The sequence below is a fragment of the Gymnoscopelus microlampas genome, assembly GCF_963454915.1.
Source record: "Gymnoscopelus microlampas genome assembly, chromosome: 24".
NCBI lineage: Eukaryota > Metazoa > Chordata > Actinopteri > Myctophiformes > Myctophidae > Gymnoscopelus > Gymnoscopelus microlampas.
Window position 1 is genome coordinate 33,928,333 of NC_139961.1, and position 26,204 is coordinate 33,954,536.

Sequence of the window (26,204 nt, forward strand, 5' to 3'; positions counted from 1 at the left end):
ATATCCTATACATTGAAAGAGACAATATTTCAGCTGCTCTGCAGGCCATTACAGGTTACAATGTTTAATTAAGGTTTGCATCAAAGTGTTGAACATTAAAAACAACTCTAAACTCTGATACCAGTTATGTTCATATACATACAATTATACAATGTGACTTCGCTGGGTGAATACTAGAGTTGTTTCTCTGTGAATTTATTTTTAATAACATTCCATGAGCCTATCTCATGCTCTATCAAAGTAATTAGAGTTCTATGGTGCAAATAAGTCTGATAGCTCTTATTGGCATGGCGAGAGAGTATGTTTTGCACCCTGTCCGTCCGTGTGTCCGTCCGTCCATCCGTCTGTCTTAGAGCAGCTAATCTCCGGCATCGTTGGCCTAATCGCAGCGAAACTTTGCACACACACTCCCTGGATGCCAATTCCAAACTTCTGCCCCAAGTTTTTCACATGGGCCTGTTATAGTGCCACCAGGAGGCCGATTTTTGCAAAACACAATTTTTTATATTACTCCTAGAGATTTACACTCCCTGGATGCCAAAGCAGAACCTCTGTCCCGAATTTTTCAGATCAGCCTGTCATAGCGCCACCATGAGGCCGATTTTTGCAAAACTTTTTTTTATAGTACTCTAATAGTCATGTGATTAACATGGATCTGTCCGATTTTCCATATTCCATCCTGATTGGCTAAGATTGGCTTCCAAAGTTTGCAGGATTGGTCCGTTTTGAACAAAATGCCTCAAATCATGAACACAGCATGCAATTTCCGTGAAATTTTGCACGCACATTGCCACTAGGCCGAGGAAGAAATGTTCAAATCAGCCTCATGGTGGCGCTATATCAGGCCGATTCGTGTTTTTACCTATAACTGTACTGATCTGTGTAAAACTTTGTATGTGCACTCCCTAGAAGCCAAGGAAAAACATTTGACCTGCATTTTTCCCATTTGCCTTTTATAGCGCCACCAGGAGGTCGGTTTTTGCAAAACATTTTCTTTTATATTATTCCCACAAATTTTGTCCAAACATCATGCAAATCGTGTGTGTGTGTGTGTGTGTGTGTGTGTGTGTGTGTGTGTGTGTGTGTGTGTGTGTGTGTGTGTGTGTGTGTGTGTGTGTGTGTGTGTGTGTGTGTGTGAGAAAGGAGTGGGAGAGAGAAAGCACTATAGATGAAGTGATGCTGTGTGGGTGTATATGAATCCAAACCAATATTGTTCTCCTGTCTCCAGAGGTCAACATGAGAGCAGAGTGTTTTTCTCTTCTTTTAGCCACTCTGCAGAATAAAGGCAAAGAGTTGAGAGAAGGCACTTAATATCCTTTAGCTTGTTGGCAGTAAAGAGTATGTGTGAGAGCAGAATGTGATCATTGACCTCTAACAATGAATCTGAATTGTCAGATGCTTAACTTCAATGTTTAGTGAGCTATCCATCTATTGTGCTAATGTTATTCCAGTTAATACAATTGGATATAATTATAATATAATTGGATTATTGGTGATATGCGCCCAAAATGTTGGACCACAGTGATTGATGGAGGGTGCCATCATACTGTATGTGGGGGTGGTGTAGGGTCAGTGTTATGTGATGTCGGTCTAGTGTAGTAGGAACTCCACAGGAATAATCACTGAAAAAAGGTATATTTCTTCATCTTGTGTTTGTAAAGATGTGCTTTCCAAAACGCCTTGCTCCAGTTTTACCTGCATTTTAACAGACACGAGGGACCACAAAACGGTTTGCAATAATGGAATGTATTTTGGGTAAATTACAGTCAGGTCAAAGGCGAACTGATTTCTCTTTTCACTTGAGCAATTTTAAAATAATGAGTAACCAAAATGAAAGAGGGTTGAATCCCCGTCTCTCCAACTACAGATAAAAGATTAAACATAATTCTCAGGTGCAGCTCTCCTGGGAGCTTGTTACTCATGCTCCCACCAGAAGATGGAGGTGCACAACCCGGTTTCTTTTTAACAGAGCATATACTGCAGCGATCTTCTTTCACCAAAGCTCAAAAGATGAGAACTTCTTCCTCACATTAAGTAACCTACTGTACAGTACATCTGCTATTTTTGAAAATGTTTGAAAAATCTTGAAAGTGTGAGAGCCGCTGATTTAGAAGGCATTTGTAGAATTGGCCTCTGGTCTTAATGGGTTAAAAGGAGAGCAGAGCAGACACATTCATGGATGGAGAGTCCACTATACTGTCCATGGACTTTTGCCAGTGTACTCAAAACATTATTGTGTATTCCAGCCCCATTTCATAGATATTTCTCATGGACAGGTAGGACACAATATGAATGTTACCAGGGACTGTCCCTGAGCGGTGTCTGTGCTTCATAACAAACCACATCCTTCTGCTTTACACTGAGAGTGACAGACATAATGTGACTGTATTTGATATCTCTTCTCAAGATAATTTTACACCGTCAACTGTCAAGGGTAAGTGATATATATATATATATATAAAGGTTAAAGTACTGTATTCTGATAGTAATCATTGCTACAGAGCGTTTGCTCGGTCACAGGGGTCTTTCTAGCTCTTTAGTAAACAGAATATAGTACATTTTCAGGTATGTGACAACATTTAACCAATCAGGAGAGAGCACTGAAAATGCATTTTCTGTTAAATAAAGAGCTGGAGAGACATGTGAAACTCCCTTTACTGAACAAACACTCTATAGCAATGAGTACTGTCAGAATATAGATCTATTCAACACTTATTTTAACCAAAGTAAATCACTTACCCTACCTTTGACTGACGTACATCTATATAATATGCCATGCATATACGCACATTGTACATACGCTGAAGTATTTTTTATATCCTATTAGTATAAAAACTACTGACTTTTTTTGCTCTTGTTTCTCTTTTTTATTATTATTTTACTATTACTATTATTCTGCTACATTGTCTGAGGAAAGCCAAACAAAAATAAGTTTTATATGCATACCTGTATACAAGATGTAACAATAAAGAACAACCTTGAACCTTGAACTCTATGCAAAATCAACGCATTCTCACTCACAAGATGGCAAACGGGTGACGGCTTGGGACGGATTTGACCAAACGGCAAACGTTTGACGTCTCGGGGGTACCCGCGACGGCACATGTTGACTAGGGAGGACATGAGTTACATGAAATTCTGTCCCTATCGGAACATAACTCAAAAGGAGCTGAGTCGGCTGAAGCGGAGCAACAGCGACTCTCTCACTCGCCTAAGGGGTCCGCTCTGCGGTGGCTCAAGTCCACTTTAGACGGCTTTAGACGTTTTTTTTAGCCGTCACACTTTTACGTCTTGGGTTTGAGAACGGCACTTCATTCCAGGAGAGTGGAAGAGACCGGGATGGCATCAAATGGCGTGAAGGGGACCCCCGTCATATCAAATGTCCCAAGAAGTCACTATAGGTTGTGTTTTGGGTGTGAAGGCAAAATCTAAAGCCTCCCCATACGCTACAAGACTTTGACAAGATTTTCTAAGAACTTCTGAGACTAAAGTCTGACATCCTCTCACATTAGAAGACTTCTCAAAGACTTTCCATAGACTTATCAAGACTTCAAACTTCACATAGTCTGTGATTAAACTATGACACGTCTTTAGATGTGAGAGGGTATCAGATTTCAAAAATATTTTCAAAGTTCTAGTGTACGGTAGGCATAAGTAATAAAACATAGAGCCTCAACTCCTGGAAGAGCCTTTGATATTGTTAGAGATCAAGGGATCAGTCCCAAAATGTACCCTTCTACACTCTGCATGCGATTTAATGTAATTGGGAATGTAAGTCAGTGTTGAACGTTGTTCCCCTATGTTGACTTGAATAATAAATTAAAATTACATAATACATCTTCACTTTACAACAGGTTTAACGGGCCACACGTTTTCTGTCTTCCATTTAAAGATGTGAACATTTAAAATAAATTAAGGGGAACACACTTGATGCAGCTGCAGTCATGCACTATAGGGGTCCCCTGCTAAATGTAACCTTATTTTATACTTTGTTTATTTTAAAATAGCTGCTGATGTGACACGTGAGCTTATAGACTGGCTATTTTCAAAACTTTTTCGAAATAATCTTGAAACATTATAATGTTCACATTTATTGGTCCCTGGCACAAAATATTTTCAGAAGGGGGTCTGCGGCCAATATTAATTTGGTGCTTGACATGAAAATGTTTGAGAACCCCTGATTTAGATCAGTGCTTTTTGTGCCCAAGGCACTACAATGAGCAAACCTATTTTTGAACATTTGTGATATTTTTTAAATTAAATAAATAAATAATACACCTGTCGGATTTTCCATATTTATTATTTAATAATAATAATAATAATAATACCCGATTAAATAAGTAGCTCTGCCCCATGCCATGATTTAGACCAGGTTTTTCATCTTGTAATACTGAGGTCTTTCCTCAGTATATTACACCTCATGTACTGAGGTTTTTCCTCAGTAGATATATCACCTCATTGTACTGAGGTTTTTCCTCAGCAGATATCACCTCATGTACATAGTACATAAAATAAAGTATAGAACAAGCCCAACCTCTTGATCAAATACAATTTACAATGTAGGCATTTAGCAGGCACTCTTTTCCAGAGCGACTTGAAATAAACAGGGTAATTAATCACATAAATAGAATGCAGAGAGAACAGTGAAGGGCCTCGAGAAACTTACCAGGTAAACAATGAACCTAACACTGATCACTGTTGTGATGCAAACTTGTGCTGCATCTCTTTGGGGAGTCAATTAGAAAAGATTAAAAAGGGAGGCTTTGAAACTATGCTGGATGGTGTTCTAGGGATACAAGTAAATCTCCCTGCTTCAAAAGGGAGAGCATTACCTCATAATAAAGCCTTGAAGTAGGACTCGACTGTACAAATGTAGAGGTTAAAGATGCAATCTGTAACTTTTATGTTATGTATACCGAGGATGTAACCAAAGGTCTCCTGCATGAGAGACCAATTTAATGTATCACTCATCCAAGAGGCAGTCTTGGCCGCGAGAGATACCCACGAACGCTCTGAACCCTGAAAGCTCGCCATATACTGCCCCCAAAACCAACATCTTGAGAGATGAATAGTACTGTATCTACATTGCACTTTGAATGCATCAGCACTTTTTTTTCTACCAGTGTCTGCTCTCTCTCTACTTTTAATGTTTTTAAATGGCTTTGCCTCTTTTTAAATGTGTCTATTGTTTTCAAATGTGACAAGCACCACGAGTTGTGGGGAACGGTATTTTGCTCTAGCCTGGGACCAGACGAATCTGCGAGTGCAAAAAAAAATCACGCAGTGATATAGTCTAGCTACGCCAGGCTAATTTTGCTCCCCTCTATGCCTAGTGTGTATTGTGGAAGTGACAATAAAAACTGATTGTGATAATGCACTTCTCCAGAAAGTATTATTTATCAACCAGTAGTTGTCCTACCCAACACCAGGCAGGGTTTAAATATCTCAATGGAAGCTTGGGGTGACCACCTCAAACCACTGCAGATGTACTAGTTGTCTCCGCCAGGCCGAAAGGCATGGCGAGAGAGTATGTTTTACCCTCTGTCCGTCCGTACGTCCGTCCGTCCGTCCTTCCGTCCTGTCCGTCCGTTAGCAGCTAATCTCTGGCACCGTTGGCCCGGCCGCTGCGAAACTATAGGTTACTTACGTAACCCCGGTTTTATAAATTGCGAACGAGCTGTTCACATATGGGATCAGCGCCCCCTGGCGATGATATACAGAAGCTTCACATTAACTCCCTCGGGCCAATCCTCATTGGCCCGGTGGGCCGTCAGTCGCTTTCCGGAAAACCCTCCCCCGAGGGTATAAAGGACCCGGAAAGCGGAAGTTACGTTCTCTTTCACACCAGCTTCCTTCTGCCGAGCAAAAAGAAGGGTGTTTTTGTGAACAGCTCGTTCGCAATTTATAAAACCGGGGTTACGTAAGTAACCTATAGTTTTATTACATTGCTCTCTCACTGTTCACATATGGGAGACATAAACCCCCTGAATGTAACCGCAAATCACGATACCCACAACCTGAACCAGGGCCCCGCCCCCCCAGGGGCGGGGCCCACGGCATCCAGGTGCCAACAGACCCCCCGGGTCTGAGGCAGAGACCAATACATTTAGTGGGGCCCTGACAGACCGTAGTCTGCCTTATAAACTAAAAACCAGGCACAGCCTGTCTAGTTAGTGGGGGGCCCTGACAGACCGAAGTCCGCCTTATTAATCTAAGGCCCAACCTTCGGCCATCAACACTAAAGTAAGGGGCATGAACAGATTGTAAGACCGTTCTAAGCACCTAACCACCTTCAGGTGGAAGCCACGCCCAGAACCGTGTGCGCCATAGAAGACGAAAATCGGGTTAGGTTTGAGGACAACCCTGCTGCCATCACCAGCGAACCTCATGCACTCCGGAGCCACCGAAAGAGCATGCATATCGCTCACCCGTTTCGCTGTTGTCAGCGCAACCAGGAGCACCGTCTTGAACGTGAGGAACTTTAGTTCCACCGTCTCCAAAGGCTCAAAAGGAGGACGAGAGAGTGAGTCGAGCACCAGTACCAAGTCCCACGTGGGAAACAAGGATCGTGAGACAGGATGTTCACGCAACGCGCCCTTCATGAACTGGCACACCAGGGGCTGTTGTCCCACGGTTTTCTTACCAAAACCAACATGGTTGGCCGAGATGGCCGCCAAGTACACTTTGATCGTCGAGAAGGCATTCCCGAGATCCAATCTATCCTGTAGGAAAGTCAAGACGTCAGCGACCGAGGCCTGGAACGGGACCACGACCGGGGACCTTCCCAGACACCACTCCTCGAACACACTCCACTTTGCCCCATAGACGGTTCTAGTGGAGAGTGCCCTAGCGGCCTGAATAGTGGCCACCACCCTAGGTGGCAGCCCTGTCGCAGTCAGATTGTCCCTCTCACAGGCCAGACCCAAAGGTCTAGGTCTGCAGGCCTGTGATGATGAATCTCGCCCCCGGCCTGCTGCAGCAGGTCCTCTCGCAGCGGGAGGGGCCAAGGCCGCTCGTATAGCAGGGGAGCTATCTCCGACCTCCAAGTGCCCCCTGCCGGAGCCACCAGCAACACCGTCAGGCCTCGGAGCCTGACCCGTTCCAGAGTGGGATGGATCAGCTCCAGTGGAGGGAACGCATAAAGCAGCCCCCCTGGCCATTCGTGCGCCAGGGCGTCCAGGCCCAGCGGGGCCTGACCGCTCATTGAGAAGAACAGTGAGCACTTTGCGTTCTCCCCTGATGCGAAAAGGTCTACCTGAGGCCGTCCAAATCTGATCCAGATTTGGTCCGCCACCGCGGGGTGCAGTGACCAGTCCGAGTAGCGAACCTTGCCCCTGGACAGAAGATCGGCACCCCTGTTCAGAAGTCCAGGTACATGAGAGGCGCTGATTGATTTCAGGTGCGTGTCGCACCACAGTATCAGCCTCCGTGCCAGACCGTCCAAAGTAGGAGACCTCAAGCCTCCCTGCTTGTTGATGTAGGCCATGGTCGTGGTATTGTCCGTCCTGATCAGAACGTGACAACCCCCGATGTGGGGCCTGAAGTGTTTCACTGCCAGAAAAACCGCCATCAACTCCAAGAAGTTGATGTGGGCGGTCCTCGTATTGCGGTCCCACAAACCCCTGGCCGTCCGGCCTTCGCAAGTTGCGCCCCAGCCGGTCAAGCTGGCATCGGTGGTGATCATCTTTCTCGAGATGACCCTCCCCACCGGGACGCCCTCCGATAGAAAGGAAGGTACTTTCCATTGTTGGAGGGATCGCATGCATTCCGCGGACACCGTCGTGCGGCGAGAGCCCTGAGTGGCTGGGATCCGGAGTGAGCCCATCCACCTCTGAAAAGGTCTCATGTGTAGCCTGCCGAGGCGCACTAGAGAGATGGCCGAGGCCATAAGCCCTGCCGCCCTCATGCAGACCCTGTACTGGACCTTGTGTCCCAGTTGAAACATGGCCAGACACCTCAGGAAGGAGGCTATCCTCTCCTGAGACAGGCGAGCCCTGAGAGAAACCGCGTCTAGATCGATACCTATGAAGGTAGCCTGATGGGACGGAGTGAGCACGCACTTTGCTAGGTTCAGCGTGAACCCCAGGGAGGTCAGGTGCGACACCACCAGGTTGGTATGGTGGCACGCTTCCTGGCGCGAGGACGCGCTCAGCAACCAGTCGTCTATGTAGGTCGCGACGCGGACACCCCTCCGCCTCAGGGGAGCTATCGCTGCCTGAGTGCATTTCACAAACACCCTGGGACTTAGAGACATTCCGAAAGGAAGGACCAGGTACTCGTACACATGACCCTCGAACTCGAAACGCAGGAATTTTCTGTGCGGAGGGTAGATAGGGATATGAAAATAGGCGTCCTTGAGATCTATTGAGCTCCACCAGTCGCCCTGGCGGACCGTGCGTAGTAACGCTGCTGCCGTCAACATTTTGAACTGAAAGGTTTTCAAATACCTGTTGAGAGCTCTCAGATCCATGATGGGACGTAGCCCCCCTCCTTTCTTCTTGACGAGGAAGTATCTTGAGTAGAAACCTAGACGGCTTTCTCCCGGTAGTACTTCCCGCACGGCGTTCTTTAGCAGGAGTGATGCAATCTCCTCTCGTAACGTTACCGCCGCTTGGCCACTCGCGTGTGACAACAATACTTTGTTGGACATGGGTGGTTTCCTGGAAAATTGCAGCCTGTAGCCCCGTGCTATTGTACGGAGCACCCAAGGGTTGGCGTCGCATTCTTTCCATCGCTCGATGCGGAGCGACAACGGATTCGGAGGGGTTATTATTTGTGTCGGGTGTACGAGCGCCGCCATCTTTGTCGTGCTCGTTGGCTCGGCAACCCTCTTTGTTGTTACTCCTGAGTACGCATGCGCGGCCAGTGTGAGAGCCTTCGTCTTGGCTGTGCTTGTTAGCCTGGTTAGCATGCTTGGTGCTACATGAGGGCTCATGCGCGCCGCCATCTTGGAAGGCGTCACGTGTTCGCTCACAGCCAATGTGTGCGCCAACACGTGTTTCCTCAAAATGGCCGACTCTTGTGACACAACAAACAACAACATTGGGGCCTAGTCTTAACTTGGGGCGTTTTGTGGACCAAGAAAAATTTTGGCGTGACCCGTGTAGGAGATGACGGTTTTGGCCCGCCATCTTGCCTTTGTTGTGTCCCCCGCTCACCAGGGACCCCTCGTGAGGGGTCCCTGATGAACGGTGGCTCATTAGTACTTTGGTTGTGCTTTGTTGTATTTTTTGGTTGTTTAATACAGAATCTGTTTTCATAACAACATTTTGAACAAATACAGCAGCAGGTGACACAGGAACATGCACATTCACAAAATCGTGTTTCATAAAATGTACATATGGGTGTGTGTGCTTCTTTGCGGGGCTTCGGGAGCGATCGAACGCCGTCTCCACTCGCTCCGTCGAACATCTCCTCCTCTTCCTCGGTGAGCGTGGATGGAGGCCCGTGGCCACAAAATCCAGTCGAAAATCCCCCGTCTGGGGGGAGAGGGAACCGGGGGAGAAATTGTCCCTGCTCACTTGGCAGGGTTGGACAGTGTCATTTACCCTGCTCGGCGCGGCGACCCCTGTGACTGCCTCTCTGAGGCCGGTTGTTGGCGGGGCGCGCGCGGCCACGGTCATCGTCCCGACGTTCGCGCTGTTCGCCTCTGCCAGCGGCTGGTGGAGCAGAATGGGACTGGTTCGGGCGCGAACCGGTCTGACGGACCTGTGGCATCCTACCCCTAGTTGGCTGCCGCGAGGGACGGGTCTGGGGCCGAGAGAGAGGTGGTCCAGAAGGAGCCTGTAAACAGGACATGGCCGCCTCGTCCTGGGCTTTGCGTGTCGCGGTGCTTTCTTGGAGATAAACCATGGCGCCATGGAAGAGGTTGCCGGCGGTTATCTTAAGGTTCTGGAGGTGCTTTTTGTCGTCCGGGCCTTTGAAAGAGACGTGATCCAGCCAACGTCCTCTCTCGTGAGTGACGCACATTCCCAGGACTCTACCGTTCCATTCGGTAGTATTCTTATTGAGGAGCATAATCTCCCGCTGGAGGCGTCGCATCTCAGCCATTTGTTGTGATGTAGCGACATCTCCCGCCTCCGTCATAAGAACCATCAGGGACCCCTGTAACAGAGCAGCAGCATTGAGGGCCCTGGCGCTTGATGTTGTTGCCTTGTAGACCGCCCTCGTGGCAGCGGATCCAGCAACGTCCTTCTCGGTGGTGAGGCACGGTGTCTCCTTTGTTGTAGAGAAGGGCGCCTTCTGGCTGCGCGGCTGGCTGTGCAGCATAAAGGTGGCCAAACTACGGTCCATGGGCGGGAAGGCCGAGAGGCCGAGTTCGCCTGCGCCCGCGCAGTCGATCTCAAAACGCAGCTTTTTTGGATCTGAGTCCGGAGCCAGAGGAGAGCTCCAAGACGCCGTGAGGCCGGCGGCGAAGCCCTTCGCCAGGGGAAGTTTACATTTCTTTGGGACCTTCTCCTCCACGGAGCCCAGTCCCTGCCACTCGGAAGCGCTGGCGGGGGCCACCTCGGCCTCGTCCGCGGGCCATCTGAGGCCACATCTCACGGTGGCCAGTTTGTAGATCTCCAGCAAAGGAGCCTCGCTCATGTCAGGCGGGGGAGGTGCAGCTTCAACCTGGGCTGTAGCCGTCTCCACCATTACCGTAGGTACAGCATCGGCGAGTGGCGTCGCAGGTAGCGGTGGGCCGATAGCTGGGAGAGGAGGGCCGCGGTCCTCCGTCTCCAGGATGACGACCTCTCCGTCCCCCTCGACCTGGTCAACGACCTGGTAATCATCACCGTCGTCGTACTGTTCCACCTGGTAGGTGGCGAGGGTCTCGTCCTCACCGTCATCTCTGCCTGAGCACCCGCTCCTCGCCGGGGAAGAGTAGTGGGAGCTTGCTCGGTGAGGGCCGCCGCTGTGTTCCGCTGCGTTGTCTCCCCTCGCGGGAGAACGGGAGCGGGGACCGATTGATTTTACTCCAGGTCTGCGTCCGTCCCCTCCGTGGAGAGAGCGATCCGGTGGGTCCAAGGCCCGGGCGGAGCCGGCTGCTGCAGACGGGCGAGCCCGGCGAGAGAAAGCCTCCTCTCTGGCCGTGTAAGCGGCGGGCTGTCTGCGGGAGGAGAAGTAGCGGGAGGCCGCGTCGTACTCCTCAGGCTCCTCGTACGTGGTACGGGGAGGAAGATAGAACCTCTCGGCCTTGAACAGGCGATTCTGAAGCTCCGATGGGTGGAGGCTGGCACAGTCAGAGCACCTCGGAGGCTGCTCGTAGGCCGCGGCGTCCGCGTGGGCGAAAACCAGGCAAATAATGCAATGGTCGTGGGTGTCCCACTCGTCCAGCAGCTGGGCACAGGTGCGGGTGCTGCATCGGCGACGGGGGGGGAAATCCATGGCGGGACCCCGGTCGTGGCGATCCGTCGCGGTGGGAAGAGCACGCCGAGACATGCTGATGAAGGATGAATGAAGCCAAGCCGGCCGGCTAGGCTAAGCTAAAAAGCCGGTAGGCCTGAAAGCTAGTTAAGCTAGGCTAAGCTAGCTGCAGCGTCCGCTGTGTAGATCGAGGAAAGAGTTTTCCACTCCGTGGAAGGGAAAGGGAGAGTAACGAGCTCCGGGGACTCTCGGTGGACTGAGAAACCGACTCGTCGCTGTCGAGATCGTCGAATTCCCCGCAGGCTCGTTCTGTTTTTGTAGATGTGATTGTAGTAGCTCTGTGTTCATCGAGGCAGAAGAAGCGAAAGAGAACGTAACTTCCGCTTTCCGGGTCCTTTATACCCTCGGGGGAGGGTTTTCCGGAAAGCGACTGACGGCCCACCGGGCCAATGAGGATTGGCCCGAGGGAGTTAATGTGAAGCTTCTGTATATCATCGCCAGGGGGCGCTGATCCCATATGTGAACAGTGAGAGAGCAATGTAATAAAACTGTGCACGCACACTCCCTGGATGCCAATTCAGAACCTCTGGCCCAAATTTTTCAGATTGTCCCGTTATAGCGCCACCAGGAGGCCGATATGTGCAAAACACATTTATTGATACTACTCCTACAGATTTTGTCCAAACATCACACAAATCGGTACACAGTATCTCTATAGTCATGTGATCAACACGGATTTATCCAATTTCCCATATTCCATCCTGATTGCCTAAGATTGGCTTCCAAAGTTTGCAGGAGTGCTCCGTTTTGAACAAAATGCCTCAAATCATGAACAGAGCATGCAATTTCCGTGAAATTTTGCACGCACATTCCCATTAGGCCGAGGAAGAACTGCCATTTGATTTTTTCCAAATCAGCCTCATGGTGGCGCTATAACAGGCCGATTTGTGTTTTTACCGATAACTGCACCGATCTGTGTAAAACTTTGTATGCACACTCCCTAGAGGTCAAGGAAAAACCTTTGCCCTGCATTTTTCACATCTGCCTTTTATAGCGCCACCAGGAGTCCGACTTATGTAAAACATGTTTTTTTATATTACTCCTTCCGATTTTATCCACATTTCACGCAAATCGGTACACATGATCTCTATAGTCATGTGATCAAGACGGATGTGTTACATTTTTCATATTCCATCCTGATTGGCTAAGATTTACATCTAAAGTTTGCAGTAGTGGCTTGTTTTGAAGACAATGCCGCAAATCATGAACGCAGCATCCGATTGCAGACAAACTTTGCATGCACATTCACAATGTGTTGAGGAGCAAATGCCACCCTTTTAACATTGGCCTGTTATAGCGCCACCAGCAGGTCTAATTTAGCAAAACAATTGTTTTGAACAAAATGCCTCAAATCATGAATGCAGTGTCCGATTGCCGTGCAAGGCCTAAGAAGAAATGGCTACCTTTTCACATTGGCCTATTATAGCGCCACCAGGAGGCCACAATAACCTACCTGACCTGGCGGAGACCTGTGCTCCGAGGAGCACTTTTTCTAGTTTGTATTGTATTAACTAACATACTCTACCATACAGATTAGCTAAAATAATGTTTAGTTCATTAAAATAATTTCCAGTTTGCAGCATTAGGACCGTGAACAGAAGGACACCAGCTGAAATTCTTGAGGAGAAAATCTGCATAGTGAAAGTGTCCTTTCCACCCACAGTTCCAACAATCCCCATTGGCAGATGCTCAAGTACAGCTGCTCAGTGGCCAATCTTCTGGGAACCCTTTCGAAATGTTTATATATTTTTATATTACTCAGTGGCTGACAGCTAGACTGTGGTTTTACTGGGCAGGTCCAACATATGGCCTGGTATAAATACATACTGTACAGTATATTGAGTGGTAAACCTTTTGTGCTTGTGAATGTGCCTGTCAACCCCTTACCATTCCCCGTTCTGAAAATCTAACATTCAAAACACGTTCAATCAGATACTTTGCCTCAAATGTTTAGTACTTCATTACCTTCTACCTGAAGTGAACACTTGACGGAGGCTCACAAAACTATTAAACTGATATTATAAAAAGCACCTACAGTAAAGGGATCTTGGCCTCTGTCAAGTAAGTCATATTATTATCCAGCTCAATGGACTGGTTAATGACACCGAAGTCTATTACACACACATGCATAAACAGAGGCCCACGTTGCCAGTGCCAGGAATGTGTCCATCATAAAATCACCTTGTGATTTGAGCCTCCCAGGGGAGCTTTGTGCTGCTGTGTTTTGAGTTTGGAGACAAAAGTGACTTTAAGAGAGTTGCTGGAAGTTTGCCTCAACATTGTCATGGGAAATAAATCTGTTAAGGTAAGGTTGTGTTAGGTCATGTAGAGTTAAATACGAGTTATAAGTCTTATCACAATATGTATGCACCAGATTAGGGATCGACCAATATGGCCGACCAATATGGCCGATACCGAATACCGATTATTAGTGATCAAAGAGGCCGATAGCCGAGCTGATTTGTATTTTCAGTCAAAATAAAAAAATGTGTTTCAAAATATACAATAACACAAAACAAAGCGTTCTTTAAATGCATTTAAGAATATTCAACTCGAAAAAACATAATATGCTGTAAGTGCAGGGAGCTTAAGCATTTCTTATTTTTTTCTCTTATTTGTCTTATTATTTTTTAATAATTAACAAAATGCTTCCCCAAATGTTTTGTTCTATCAAATGCAGCAATCTAATTAACTCCCACTTGTAGCAGCATTTCTTATAAACTGAATTATAAATAAAACAGTTCCCCAAAGTTATTTTTTCCTGTAATTCTGTTTTTATAATAATGAAAATAAATAATAATAAATAAAATCAAATAAACCAGTACAACTTAAATTAAGTTGTAAGCTGGTTGTAAAGTACACATGTCCCTGTCACCAATAATAATCTACTACTCCCATTCAACAGCACCAGGTGGAGAAAGCACAGCTAAGCCTAATTTATGCTTCGTCGCATGACAGTGTCACACGCTGAAAATATCAGACCTACAAGCTCACAACGCGTCGCAAAGTTGTGAGCTTGTATGTCTGATATTTTCGACGCTGCATGGTCTCCTATACTAAAACCTGTGACCTGTAGAAAGATGTTACCCTGTTAATCACTGGTTCCGATTAACGATCGATCCCTATACTGTACACCAGATGTCAATATGTAACATACTGTACACATAAATACAGTTTGTAGCAGCATTATAGGCTGTGAAGTACAAAACAATACAATAAAGAGGCCGCCCTCTTAAAGTGCCATAGTGATGTATGCAGTGAAATTTCTACCTACTGCCATGAAAAACGCGACATGTGATTACCAGTTGTACATCATCTATCTTCCTCCCTCTAACTCTCATCTCTCATATGAATTGCCTATCTCTCTCCATCTTTCTGTCATTCAACCTTCTGACTGTTTATTACCTGTGTCAATCACCAGTCAATCAAAGGTTGCTATTTGCAATGTGTCTGCCTGTCACTACCTTTGGGAGTCTTTTGTGAGAGTAAGATTTCAGATGTATCTGAAAGGTGGTAGACCATGCTACGGGAGTCTCAGGAGTGAGACCTCAGAATCAGATCTGTGTGTGGTGTGCGTATGTGACAATCCGCATGAGATGGAAAGGGAGAGTCTGATCGTCAAAACCTACAGGGCTGAGTGATTGCTCAAATATGTGCCTTGAAGTATAGCTGACTGTCCAGGACCACTCCCAGGTTCTTGGCAGTTTGAGCATGAGTCACCAGGGTGTCGGCAATGGCAACGGAAAGACCCTGCAGGGGGCAAGACTTCCCAGGGAACAAAAGCTTAGTTTTGTCTATGTTGAGTTCAAGGTGGTGGGAAGACATCCATTTTGAGATGTCAGCGGGCATACAGAAATGCCCGAGGTAAGAAGAAAAACAGCTGAGTATAGCCCGGATGGCCTTCTGTATGTTCCTGTCTCGTCTTTTGGTTAATGAACATACAGGTGTATGTTAATAGGAGAGGAGAGTTGTAATGGGTGATTCTGTATCTACTGGCTCATAGTTGGCAGTGCCACATGTAATGTTTGATTAGTCATTTGGTGTATTCTGTGTCAAAGAATGCTTTTTTTAATCAAAGGGTCTAATGAAGACAGACATAGCCGAATGTATGTGTCTGCCTTATAGGGCAGAATGGAAAACATATAACTTATTTCACCTCTTGTACCCAGCTTTGGCATTTTAGATTTCTGCAGAATTCTGCTGTGCGTTACTTTTTCTATAGGAAAGAGCAAAATTTATGTAAATGTTACATCAAATCTTCTGGAAATATGCAGGTGTACAATATGCACAATTGCACATACTGTAGCTGGGAACTCCACCTGGCGTGCAGTGGTTAGTGGCCCCGATTATACACTTTTGTAGCCGAGCAAAGCCTCAGTTTGGAAGTAAATCAGTGTTTGCTCCCCGAGGTTTTGATGTCACGTGTGGACTCTTCAAAGACGTGATCCGAACATGACCAAGACACACGCCGATATGTCGCATTAGATCCACGAGAGATATCTAACATGCTAGATATCTGGGCCTGCCAGCGATTCCAATTCATGTAGCATGAAATGTGTTGTGACCACCAGCAGAGAGAGCAGATATGAACTACCTACCACAGCAAATAAGAGCACAGGACAGGTGGACATGCAGGGTGCTGATTTGATTGTGTGAACACAAGTTATTATTTTTAATAGACAGACAGACAGACTACCCTCACCTGTCCCTCATTAGTTCACTCCAATTTATACCCCTCTTTTCTCTTCCGCTCCACCTCAGGCAATATTGTCTTACACCACACAGTCCCATCTGTGTACAGCTTTATTTATTTGTTTGTTGCTGAACTGAACTTTGCCTTTGACTACAGTTTTGCCTTTTAGGCTTTGTACTTTTACTTGGACTTAATTAAAACTATTGAAACCCATGCACTTTCATCCAAGAATGTCATATATATATATATACACACACACACACACACACACACACACACACACACACACACACACACACACACACACACACACACACACACACACACACACACACACACACACACAGGTGGAGACAATGATGACATATTGCACTACCCTCATGGCCTACTATTGCATGACCCTTATATATTAAATATTAAATATATATATTGCACATCCCTTGTGGCCAATGTGTACATTACATATTGGTGTTGAGGAGCGTAATGGATCTAGGCAGAAATGAATGTTTATAATGGTTCAGCTCACTCTTGGGGACCAAGAATCTTCTGCCAGAAGGTAAAAGTGTGAACTCTAGGTGAAGAGGGTTGGGTCAGACACAATTTGTTGTGCTTGTCTGATGACAGCCTTCTCATAAGTTGTCTGGAGGGATGGGTGGTTGTTAACCTCCAATTTTCAGAGCAGTCTGTACCAGATGGGTGATCTGTGTCTTCAGCTGTACTGTCAGGTTACTGTACCAAGCTGTAATGCCATATCTAATGGGGCTTTCTAGTATCACCACTGTTGGAGGCAAGACTGTCAACATGGACTTTCTAGCTATGTGCACTGTCAGTGTGCACACCAAGATATTTGTAAGAACAGGTTACCTATGGCCTTCGGGTCAAACGTCATCTCATCAGTCTTCTTTACATTCCGAAGATGATTATTTTCACACCACTGTGCAAATCTCTCAACTTCGGAATGATAAGCTGATGGGCTGCTACTGCCTTTGGCATAAGGCCAAGGATGGCTGTATCATTTGAGAAATTAATGATGTAGTTCTCAGGGTGGCGTCTTGTGCAGTCATTAGTATATAATAATGTGAAGAGGACCGGAGACCTGACACAGCGCTAAGGAGCACCAGTACTGACCGACTTGAGGTCTGGGAGGGCATTGCTCACCCTAACATGCTAAGTGCCTTTTGTTTAAAAGGGGAAATACCATTTTAAACTAAAAGGATTGACATTCAAAAATCAAATCAACAAAGAGTAAGCGTGCATATAAGCCTTGGGGTCTTTTGGGTGTTTACTGACCAGATGTGTGATGCTATTAAAGCAAGTGTACTAGATCACAAGGATCTAGTACACATCAACAACTTGCATAACCACTTAAACCCTCTATTAATGGAATGGACCTGGAATGGAACTGTACTTGGACAGCTTTTTCCCCGTCTTCACCAAATATATTTGCCAAAAATACAAGCTTTCGCATTGCGTTGTGAGGCGTTTCTTTGTGAGGCGTTGTGAGCTTGTAAATCTGATATTTTTGGCGAATGTTCCCCACAGAAAAGGCATGCTGGGGTTCAACCATATCTTCTCAAAACTTGTCGTGATAATGGATGACAGTGCAACAGGCCGAAATCATTGTTCCGTTTTTTTAGGGACAGTGTAATTACTGATTTCTTCCAGAGGGTGGGGATGGTGTGTGAGTCCACATACTTTACTAAGACAGTTACTAAGACTTTACACATAAACTTTAAACCAAATTTACAATGGACAGGTCACCAACAACTCTGACTTTGTATGTGGTGTTCTAGGATAGTTCAGCTCCCCTGTAAAAACAGGTGCTGACCTCAGCGATTTCTGATTTCTATTGCCGTAATCTGGACAGATTTCAGCCATATGCGTATTACAGGGAAGAGTATCTTCCAACTGAATCATTGCTAAGCCTTCAACATATAGTTCTTCCTGCCAAACTCAGAGTTTTCTGTTTGGGTGACCCTATTTGTTCCACCTTATTTATTTTTAAGCGTGTTGGCCAGAATTTCTCTAATGAATCAGATGCCAGCGCCTGTTTGCTTTGATGTTGCCTGCTGATCGGTGCTCTGCAGGGAGAGGGTAACTTTAATCCAGCGCTCCAAAGGCAGAAAAGGGCTTGTGACTTTGATCTCCCTCATGCAAGAACCAAGTCATTTTACACTATAATTCCACTGTGGTTGGTAATATTGGATTAAAAACTTGCTCTGTCCTTCTGCTGTCCACTTGTGTATGGCCTAAGGTACGGATGAGGCACATACTGCACAAAAGAGATATGGAGAGAAACAGAGAGAGGGGGGAAACCATTTTTCTCCTTCACTGAGGTGAGGCAAATGAACACAGAAAAATAACATTTTCTTGTGGTTATCAGAGCTCATACAGCGTATGAGCCGTGGTTGGATGATGGAAAACATGTCAGCGATGTTGCACCTCTTTGACGCCTGGCCATGTTTACACGTATCAAACCAATGCAACAGCGTAGGTTGTAGGGTTTTGTTATGTGTACTGTATGTGTACATGCCAAGGACACAATGATAAGCCATTACTTCAGTCATGAGCAGAGATAAATCAAATTCATGTGAAAGTAACAACTGTTTGTAGTAAAGCCGTTTACAAAGTGGTTCACAGATTCAAAGGCTTAAAAACAGAAAAAAAACGTTGGAGTAGTGTAGTGACAATTACAGCTATGCACTGCCACTGATATGAACTGATATGCACTGATATACACTGTTACTGTAGGTAGGCTACAATAAATATTCCCTTATTTGCTTTAGGAAACATTACAGGGATTTTTTTTTTGTAAAAGAAAACATACAAATGTCACATAATCATGAAATATTTGTAGTCTACAAAATTCAAACTAAATAAACAAGGTACTTACTTACTTAATCCTCTTCGTTCCCTGTGGAATATAAGGCTGCAACTATCTGCTTCCATCTGGTCCTATCCTGTGCAACATGTTGTGCCTCGCCCCATGTTAGGTTTGCCATCTTCAGTCTGAGAGTCTGCTCGGGCCCAAAACAAAAAATAGACAAGGTAGCTTACTCAGAATTGGCCTTGCATGACAGTGTATGTCTTGACTATGCACAGTAAAGGCAATGAATCTCAGTTACCATATTTTCCTGCTATTTCTGACCATTTTAGATACAAAAGTTTCTAGCTTAAATGAAATCTCTATTAACAAAACGGGTTTAAAAATAATAACTTCTAACTGATGAAGTCTAAAGTGCTTATTTCTACAGTGATTATTTGTTATTCATTAAAACACATACAGTATTACAATATAAATGTCACTAGTTTTTTTTGTACTACTTAACGAACATGCTACTAAGTACTCACTCAATGTATTATAATGTTCACTGTTTTTCTATGCAATGTGCAGGAAAAGAGGATTTCAATGTTTTTTATCTTAAAACAATATAGTTTTATCAGTGTAAAATTAGGGTGCATCCACTGCACACATCAATAGTGAGTTTACTGCATCCATTCAGATTTTAATGCATCAGACACGCAGGATGTGTATCTAACAACATTGCTGTATTAAAGGTTCTATGACATTCATTTTCACTTTTTTTATTTTTTATGTTTTTTGGGGGGTTTTATGACCTCAATTACACCCAAAAAATCTTGTCTTTCAGTGCTCCAAGATCATAGGAGATTGCGATGCAAGACCAAAAGTTCAAAACAAAAGTCAAGCCACACTGACAGTAAAATTCTCCCTCAGCATCATTATGTTAGCCTGGTAAACCACCCAGGTCGCGGAATTCACATTTCATATGAAATGAAAATGAAATTGAATTCCGTGACCGGGAGGGTATACCAGGCTACCATTATGTTACATTTGACGGAATCTAACAACAGCATGGGTAACTTCAAAATCTGCCATTCTTGCTAAGGGCTTGGTCATTTTGAGTAGTAGAGTAGGAGATGCTGATAAAAAATGGCTTTACTTTCGAGATGACAGGTGATTGGGTGGCTTGGTGTGTGGAGGGGTCAACCAATCTGCACTCAAGGTCGGTGCCCGTTACACATCCCAAGCAGAACAGAAGATTCTGAGTGTGAGGAAAAAGGAAAAGAAAATAAGAATGAGTTTGAGAGATGATGAGAAGGGCATAGGCGGCGGGTGAGCCTGACAATTGGGAAGGCTAGGAGATCTGGCTTGAGGCTGGGGGGGTCGGCCACACGAAGCAAAAATTGCGGGTTTTGGGTGAATTTTGTTGGTTTCTTTTCGGTTTTCGGTTACTTTATTTCGATGTTAGGGTTAGGGTTAGGTTAGGGTTATGTTATTTAATTCTTATTTTTGCCTGATTTTACTGATTTATTATTAAAAAAAAAACTAAATAATGCTGCGCTCATATTTTATATATAATTTGCACAATTCCCAGAATTTCCCAGCATAACATTTGGGAAGGCTTAGCCTGCCCTAGCCTTCATTACCCGCTGCCTATGGAGAAGGGTTTCAGAAGGAGATGAGATTCAGACAGAACGAGATGGACACGACACAAAGCAGACAAAAATAAGGTCATATATCATCAGTGTTCAGTCACCAGAGATGGAAGAGGTGTTAAAAGGCCACTGGAGAGAGGCCAGAGATCAGGCCATATTTCATCAGTGTACAGACAGTGGAGTGGAGAGAAGTGGTGAAATGTCACTGGAGGGAGCAGCCCTTTGATGCTTAAAACAGATTGTCAATACTCACTGTGTTGACCTGTTTACAAAGAGGACAAGTGTTAGAGCCTGTCATACATTCAGAACGACTTTCTCGTACCTGGCCAAAGGGCAGAGACTTACACACAATGTGTAATCGAGCCATGGGATCAAGCATTCCACATGCATTTCAGGCACACTGACATGTGTGTGTGTAAACAGACTAACAGAGTGCCATGGTTTGGTTTGGTTTGGTTGTTGTTTTAAGGGGGGGTAGCAGAGAGAATCATTGCAGAAAAAAGAAATGACTAATGAATGCATTAATACAATTTACAATGTACAAGACAACTAAAGTAATAAAAACAGCATGGTAATGGAACTTGCATACACCTCAACTAATTCATGGTTATAATAATTGCCTAAGCAAAAATACAAAGATTAAGCTTTTAGTCCACCAGTGCAAGGAGTCACGCTGAGAATCAGCGCACACTGTATATAAGTTGGGACAGAATGAAGCCAGTGAGCTCTGAAGTACTCAGCCAGTCTTAATGGTCGACCAATCGAGACCAGTGGTACGAGATGAAGGACGAATGAGCCCAAAACATGGCTTAATTGCTCTCTATCTGCAGCGCTGCAATTGGCCCCGAACAAAAGACGGCAGCAAAAGCAAAAACACTGCCCACCACTCATTGCACCATTAAACATTTTGGGCTTCAGCCGCTTCACTGACCAGGGGCAGAAGTGTTAACATTGATGCTAAAGCTCACTGGAAGGCAGCTAATAGTACAACAATCTGAGACCAGGAGACAATTGTCTCTCCACAGTGATGATTACATAGCATTTGGACTGAATCCTTTCACTTATGAATGTTCCCTTTTACAACACACGGTCACGTTAGAAAATCAAAAAGATAGAGACAAATGCACAGCTGCTGATTTATAGCTTGTTCTTTTAGCAGACAATTCCGCGCTCTTGTCCAGCGGTGCCGTGTGTTTCCCTCCCAACACAGACATCTGTCCTCATCCATCACTGCTGAGGTTTGATCCAGAGTCTGCCCCAAAGCCCAAAGATGGATGATTTCACTTTCCTTAGATCCCCCTTCCCCCACAGCTAAATGGTATGGTCCAAACCGCACAAGACTATCAGATAGGGGTAACTCATAACTCACTCACTCTCTCTCTCTCACACACACACACACACACACACACACACACACACACACACACACACACACACACACACACGGTCCCATGTTGTTGGGTAAACACTAGCCCTGGTCCAGAGCGTTAAGGCGCATGCTACCATTTTTCAGAGACGGTGGGGTGCTGAGAGGCTTCCCACCTCCGAGAACAGACTTTCAACAACACAAAACAGCCTTTGTTTAGGTGTGTAGCGAAATGGTTTTGTTTGTTTTCACTACTGTTGGAGCCCTTATTGCAGGGCAGTGGAATTCCTTGTACAAGCACATAGCCCGGCATGGCGTCAGAGAGAACTCACTAACGCTCTGGACTAGGGCTAGGTAAACACATACACATTCATTCATAAGTAAACACCCACATGTGCATTGAAATAGTACAGAAGTGCATGTGTGTGTGTGTGTGTGTGTGTGTGTGTGTGTGTGTGTGTGTGTGTGTGTGTGTGTGTGTGTGTGTGTGTGTGTGTGTGAAACGCATGCAGTCGCGCGCACACATACACACTGCTGTCACTCGAATGTTTCCACTCCTCTTGAATTCAGTTTTCAGTACATACAAACTGGGATACGTACATATCTGAAAGGCTCTTTCAACCACTAGGTTGGCCTCCACAGCTACCTGTCTTGCAGCAACTCACCCCGCCATATTGTTGCGGTCGTGAAATAGGTGGTGCGGGTTAATTGCCCTCGGTTAGGAGCGTTGTGTCAATACAATCTGTGGCCGAAGAACAGCGGCCAATCAGTGCAGGCAGCTACAGTATGAACTCATTGTTCGGCCGCACTGGCCCACTTCCCAGAAGAACACTCCTGCTCTCGCTCTCTCTCTCTCCCCCTCTCTCGCGCTCCGTCTCTCCCTCCCTCCCCTTCTCTCTCAGTTTTATTTAATGTAGCTGTAGCTGGTCCTTCATTTCTCTCTCTCGATCCCTCCCTTGAGTTAGAGCCCTGCTAAAATATAGGAAATGAATATGTTTATTATTTAATTTCTCTCAGCAATGCACTGTTGTTTAACTTCAGCTTTTATTTTGCTAATATAGCTTCCTGCCTACTGGTGCCTGTTTTTGTGCCAATGTGGTATCAGTGCGAGGGGGTTGGCATATTCTAAGCCAATAATATAACCGGTTGTTGAAAGAGACTTCCTTGTTGTTCTAACGCGCCAAAGAAAAGGAGAGTTGTGGAATGATCTGATTGTGGTTTGCGAGGAAAAACGCCACTTTCTTTAAGAAAGCGAGGGTATTGTAGACTGAAAGACATTCACAGTATTGGCACAATTATTCTGTCTCATTTTGTTTTGTTTGTAAGTCTAGTGCCTCGCTAAAAACTATTCTCCAGTTCAGTCTTGTCTCGGAAGAACCGACGCGTCCGGTGTTTTGTTTACAAGCTTGTTTTCGGGGACGTTTACGTGAAACGTCTGCTCGACCTGCTGTGAGGACAGTAACACCGCGGACCGTGGCTTAACCGGGAGAACCAGTGGAGAAGAGGAGTCGCCGACGGGTCGCGCGTCAACGCTGCGTTGGAGACGGGACGTGCGCCGCGGTGGAATATATCCTGTGGAATATACCGTGTTGCTCATTCATTCAAGCTCGTGGAGCCCTCGTGAACTTGGCCGTGACTCGCACGGAGGCGTGAGTAAAGGGAGGATAACTGACACTGACTGAAAGTGTTGCTTTTATTTTGTGCACCAACGTATGGGCCCCACCGTTTACAAAATCCAAGCGCTTGGTATTAGGGTTTGAACATTTGTTGCTCTGTGTGAATTGTGACCACACACACACACACACACACACACACACACACACACACACACACACACACACACACACACACACACACACACACACACCCTATTGTTGTGTTTTGTTTGGGAATAATATCCCTGGAAAAAAAGGGTAAAGTGTTATTTCAAGGTTAATAAGTGTTATTGGATTTATATGCAGAGGTTTGTTAACATTTTATGTTTAATTCTTTATTGTCAACTGTTTTGAAGTAATTATTGCTGTCAACCATTGCACCTTTTACACACACCCATCCACTCCTACAAAAAGAAACAGAATAAATCCCTTTGTTTATTATTCTGTTTATATGGTTGCCCTGAGCGCTTTATTTTTACTATTCTGAGGTTGTACATTTTGGTACTGTTACTAACTATTCACATTTTTCTGGGGAATACAAAGAAGGCTCATAGTTTATGGGTTAGTAATCTCCAGTGGAGGCACCGCACCATAAGTATTCTGTTGCTATCAACCCAAGCCTGCATTAGTACTGGTAAACTAGGTGAATCAGCCAGTTCAACACCAACAGCTGAGAACACAGGATCCTGTTTTATTATATGAGACTTTTGGCCCTTTTATAGTCAGGAAAAGGGTTACATTTTGGAGGCACCGCTGAGATTTTTTTTTTCTTCACCTATTTACCAGACAGGCACATTTTTTTTGTTTTAATTTGAGAAAATAAAAAAATAAAAAAATAAAAGAGTCAAAATGGATCTTTCTAAGGCTGTTGAATGGATTCAACAGGAGAAAGTCAGCCTTTCTCGTGCCATATTACTGAGCAGGGTACCTATAGACATTAAGGAAGAGACTATCACTAAAGTATTAGATACAGTAAAGATTTTTGGGAATCCTAAGATTTGTGGCCGCCGCGGAGACTCCACTGGCACCCAGTTGTTCCTGTTACTGGAGGCTAGCAGAGATTTAGACCCTCTTACCGTACCTCCAGAAATAGGCATTGATGGCGAAGTTGGACCCTGGGCTGTGCATGTAGGTGAAACTCTTGTAACACCAGCAACTGCTCCTGTGGAAGACGCTTTCCGAACAAAGTTGTTGTCACTACTACAAACAGAAGGTAAATCTATGGAAGATTTCCGGGCCATTGCATCAGAAAGCCAATCTCCAAAAGCAGATGTGAACATGGATTTAGTACATGCTATTGGCCAATTAGTGGACAAGTGCAACCAGGTCTCTGCAGACGGACCTAGCTACAGAAAGCTCAGATTGTTTTCAGGATTGAAACCTGTATCCCCTGGTGAGGAAGAATATGATGCCTGGATGGAGCAGGCCACCCAAATGATCAGTGAGTGGCAGTGCAACGATGCCGCCAAGAGACAGCGCATAGTGGAGAGCTTAAAAGGGCCTGCTGCTGATATTGTTCGATTCTTGAAGGTCAGCATTCCCAATGCCACAGCCACTGATTATTTATCGGCTCTTGACACAGCCTATGGCACTACAGAAAGTGGAGCAGACCTTCTGGCCACCTTCAGACACACATACCAGAATGAAGGGGAAAAACTCTCTGCGTTCCTGTATCGACTTGACAAACTTCTCCACCGCACTCTTCTAAAGGGAGGAATTAGGGCAGAAGACATGAATCGAGCACGGATAGAACAGCTCGTCAAGGGTGCACTAACTCATGACATGGTCGCTCTGCGCATAAGGCTGAGCCACACTCTAGTGAATCCCCCTTCCTTCTCACAGCTGATGCGTGACGTACGAGAAGAAGAAAATTGGATCAGCGCCAGAGAAGGTGTGAAGACTGCTGCTACCGTCGCTGCTGCCACTGTAAACCAGACTTCGGTGACCTCTGAGCTGAACAGTTTAAGAAACGAAGTGAAGGAATTATCTTCTCAAGTAACCCGACTGTTGAACGTCGCTCCAGTAACTCCTACTACCCCGGAGCGTTCGATGGCGATGGCTGGGCCTGTAATTCAAATGCCAGAAGTTGCTGCCCGGGATGCACCATCCAGAGTGAGAACGTCCAGAGCTCCACAGCCAGGAATCTTTTGCTACCAGTGTGGGGAAGATGGGCACACCAAAACTAACTGTCAGCAACCTGAGGATCTGCGGAAAGTGACTCAGAAGCTGATTAGAGGGTCCCGGCCGCAGGGAAACTTCCCCGGAGCCAGGTAAAGGAACGGTCCCTGGCTCCACATGAGGTTCGTTCCACCACATGTTCGCCCCCAGTGAAGGGAAGCCAAAACCAGTTACCTGCAGGTCTGGTGGGGCCCTCTTCTGATGTACCAGTGCAGATAGAAGGGATTTACACAAGAGCCCTGATTGACAGTGGTTCCCAAGTGACTCTCCTGTATCGTAGTTTCTATGACTCTTACCTGAAACACTTACCTCTCCAGCCGATCGAACAACTTGAAATATGGGGCTTAAGCACTCACAAGTACCCCTATGATGGTTACCTGTCTGTCCAACTCAGATTTACTGAAACTGTAACCGGAGTGCCACAGACAGTTGACACCTTGGCTCT

The 26,204-nt window shown here is 45.6% G+C and overlaps 1 protein-coding gene across 1 annotated transcript; it reads left to right on the top strand.

Annotated features, from left to right (window-relative positions):
- Window positions 1–24,859: 24,859 nt before the first annotated feature.
- Window positions 24,860–25,855, top strand: LOC311040660 (paraneoplastic antigen Ma1 homolog; the record flags this gene model as incomplete). Its single annotated transcript, XM_084050989.1, has 1 exon — window positions 24,860–25,855. The coding sequence occupies one exon, from the start codon at window positions 24,860–24,862 to the stop codon at window positions 25,853–25,855; it is 996 nt and encodes a 331-aa protein (XP_083907115.1).
- Window positions 25,856–26,204: the final 349 nt, after the last annotated feature.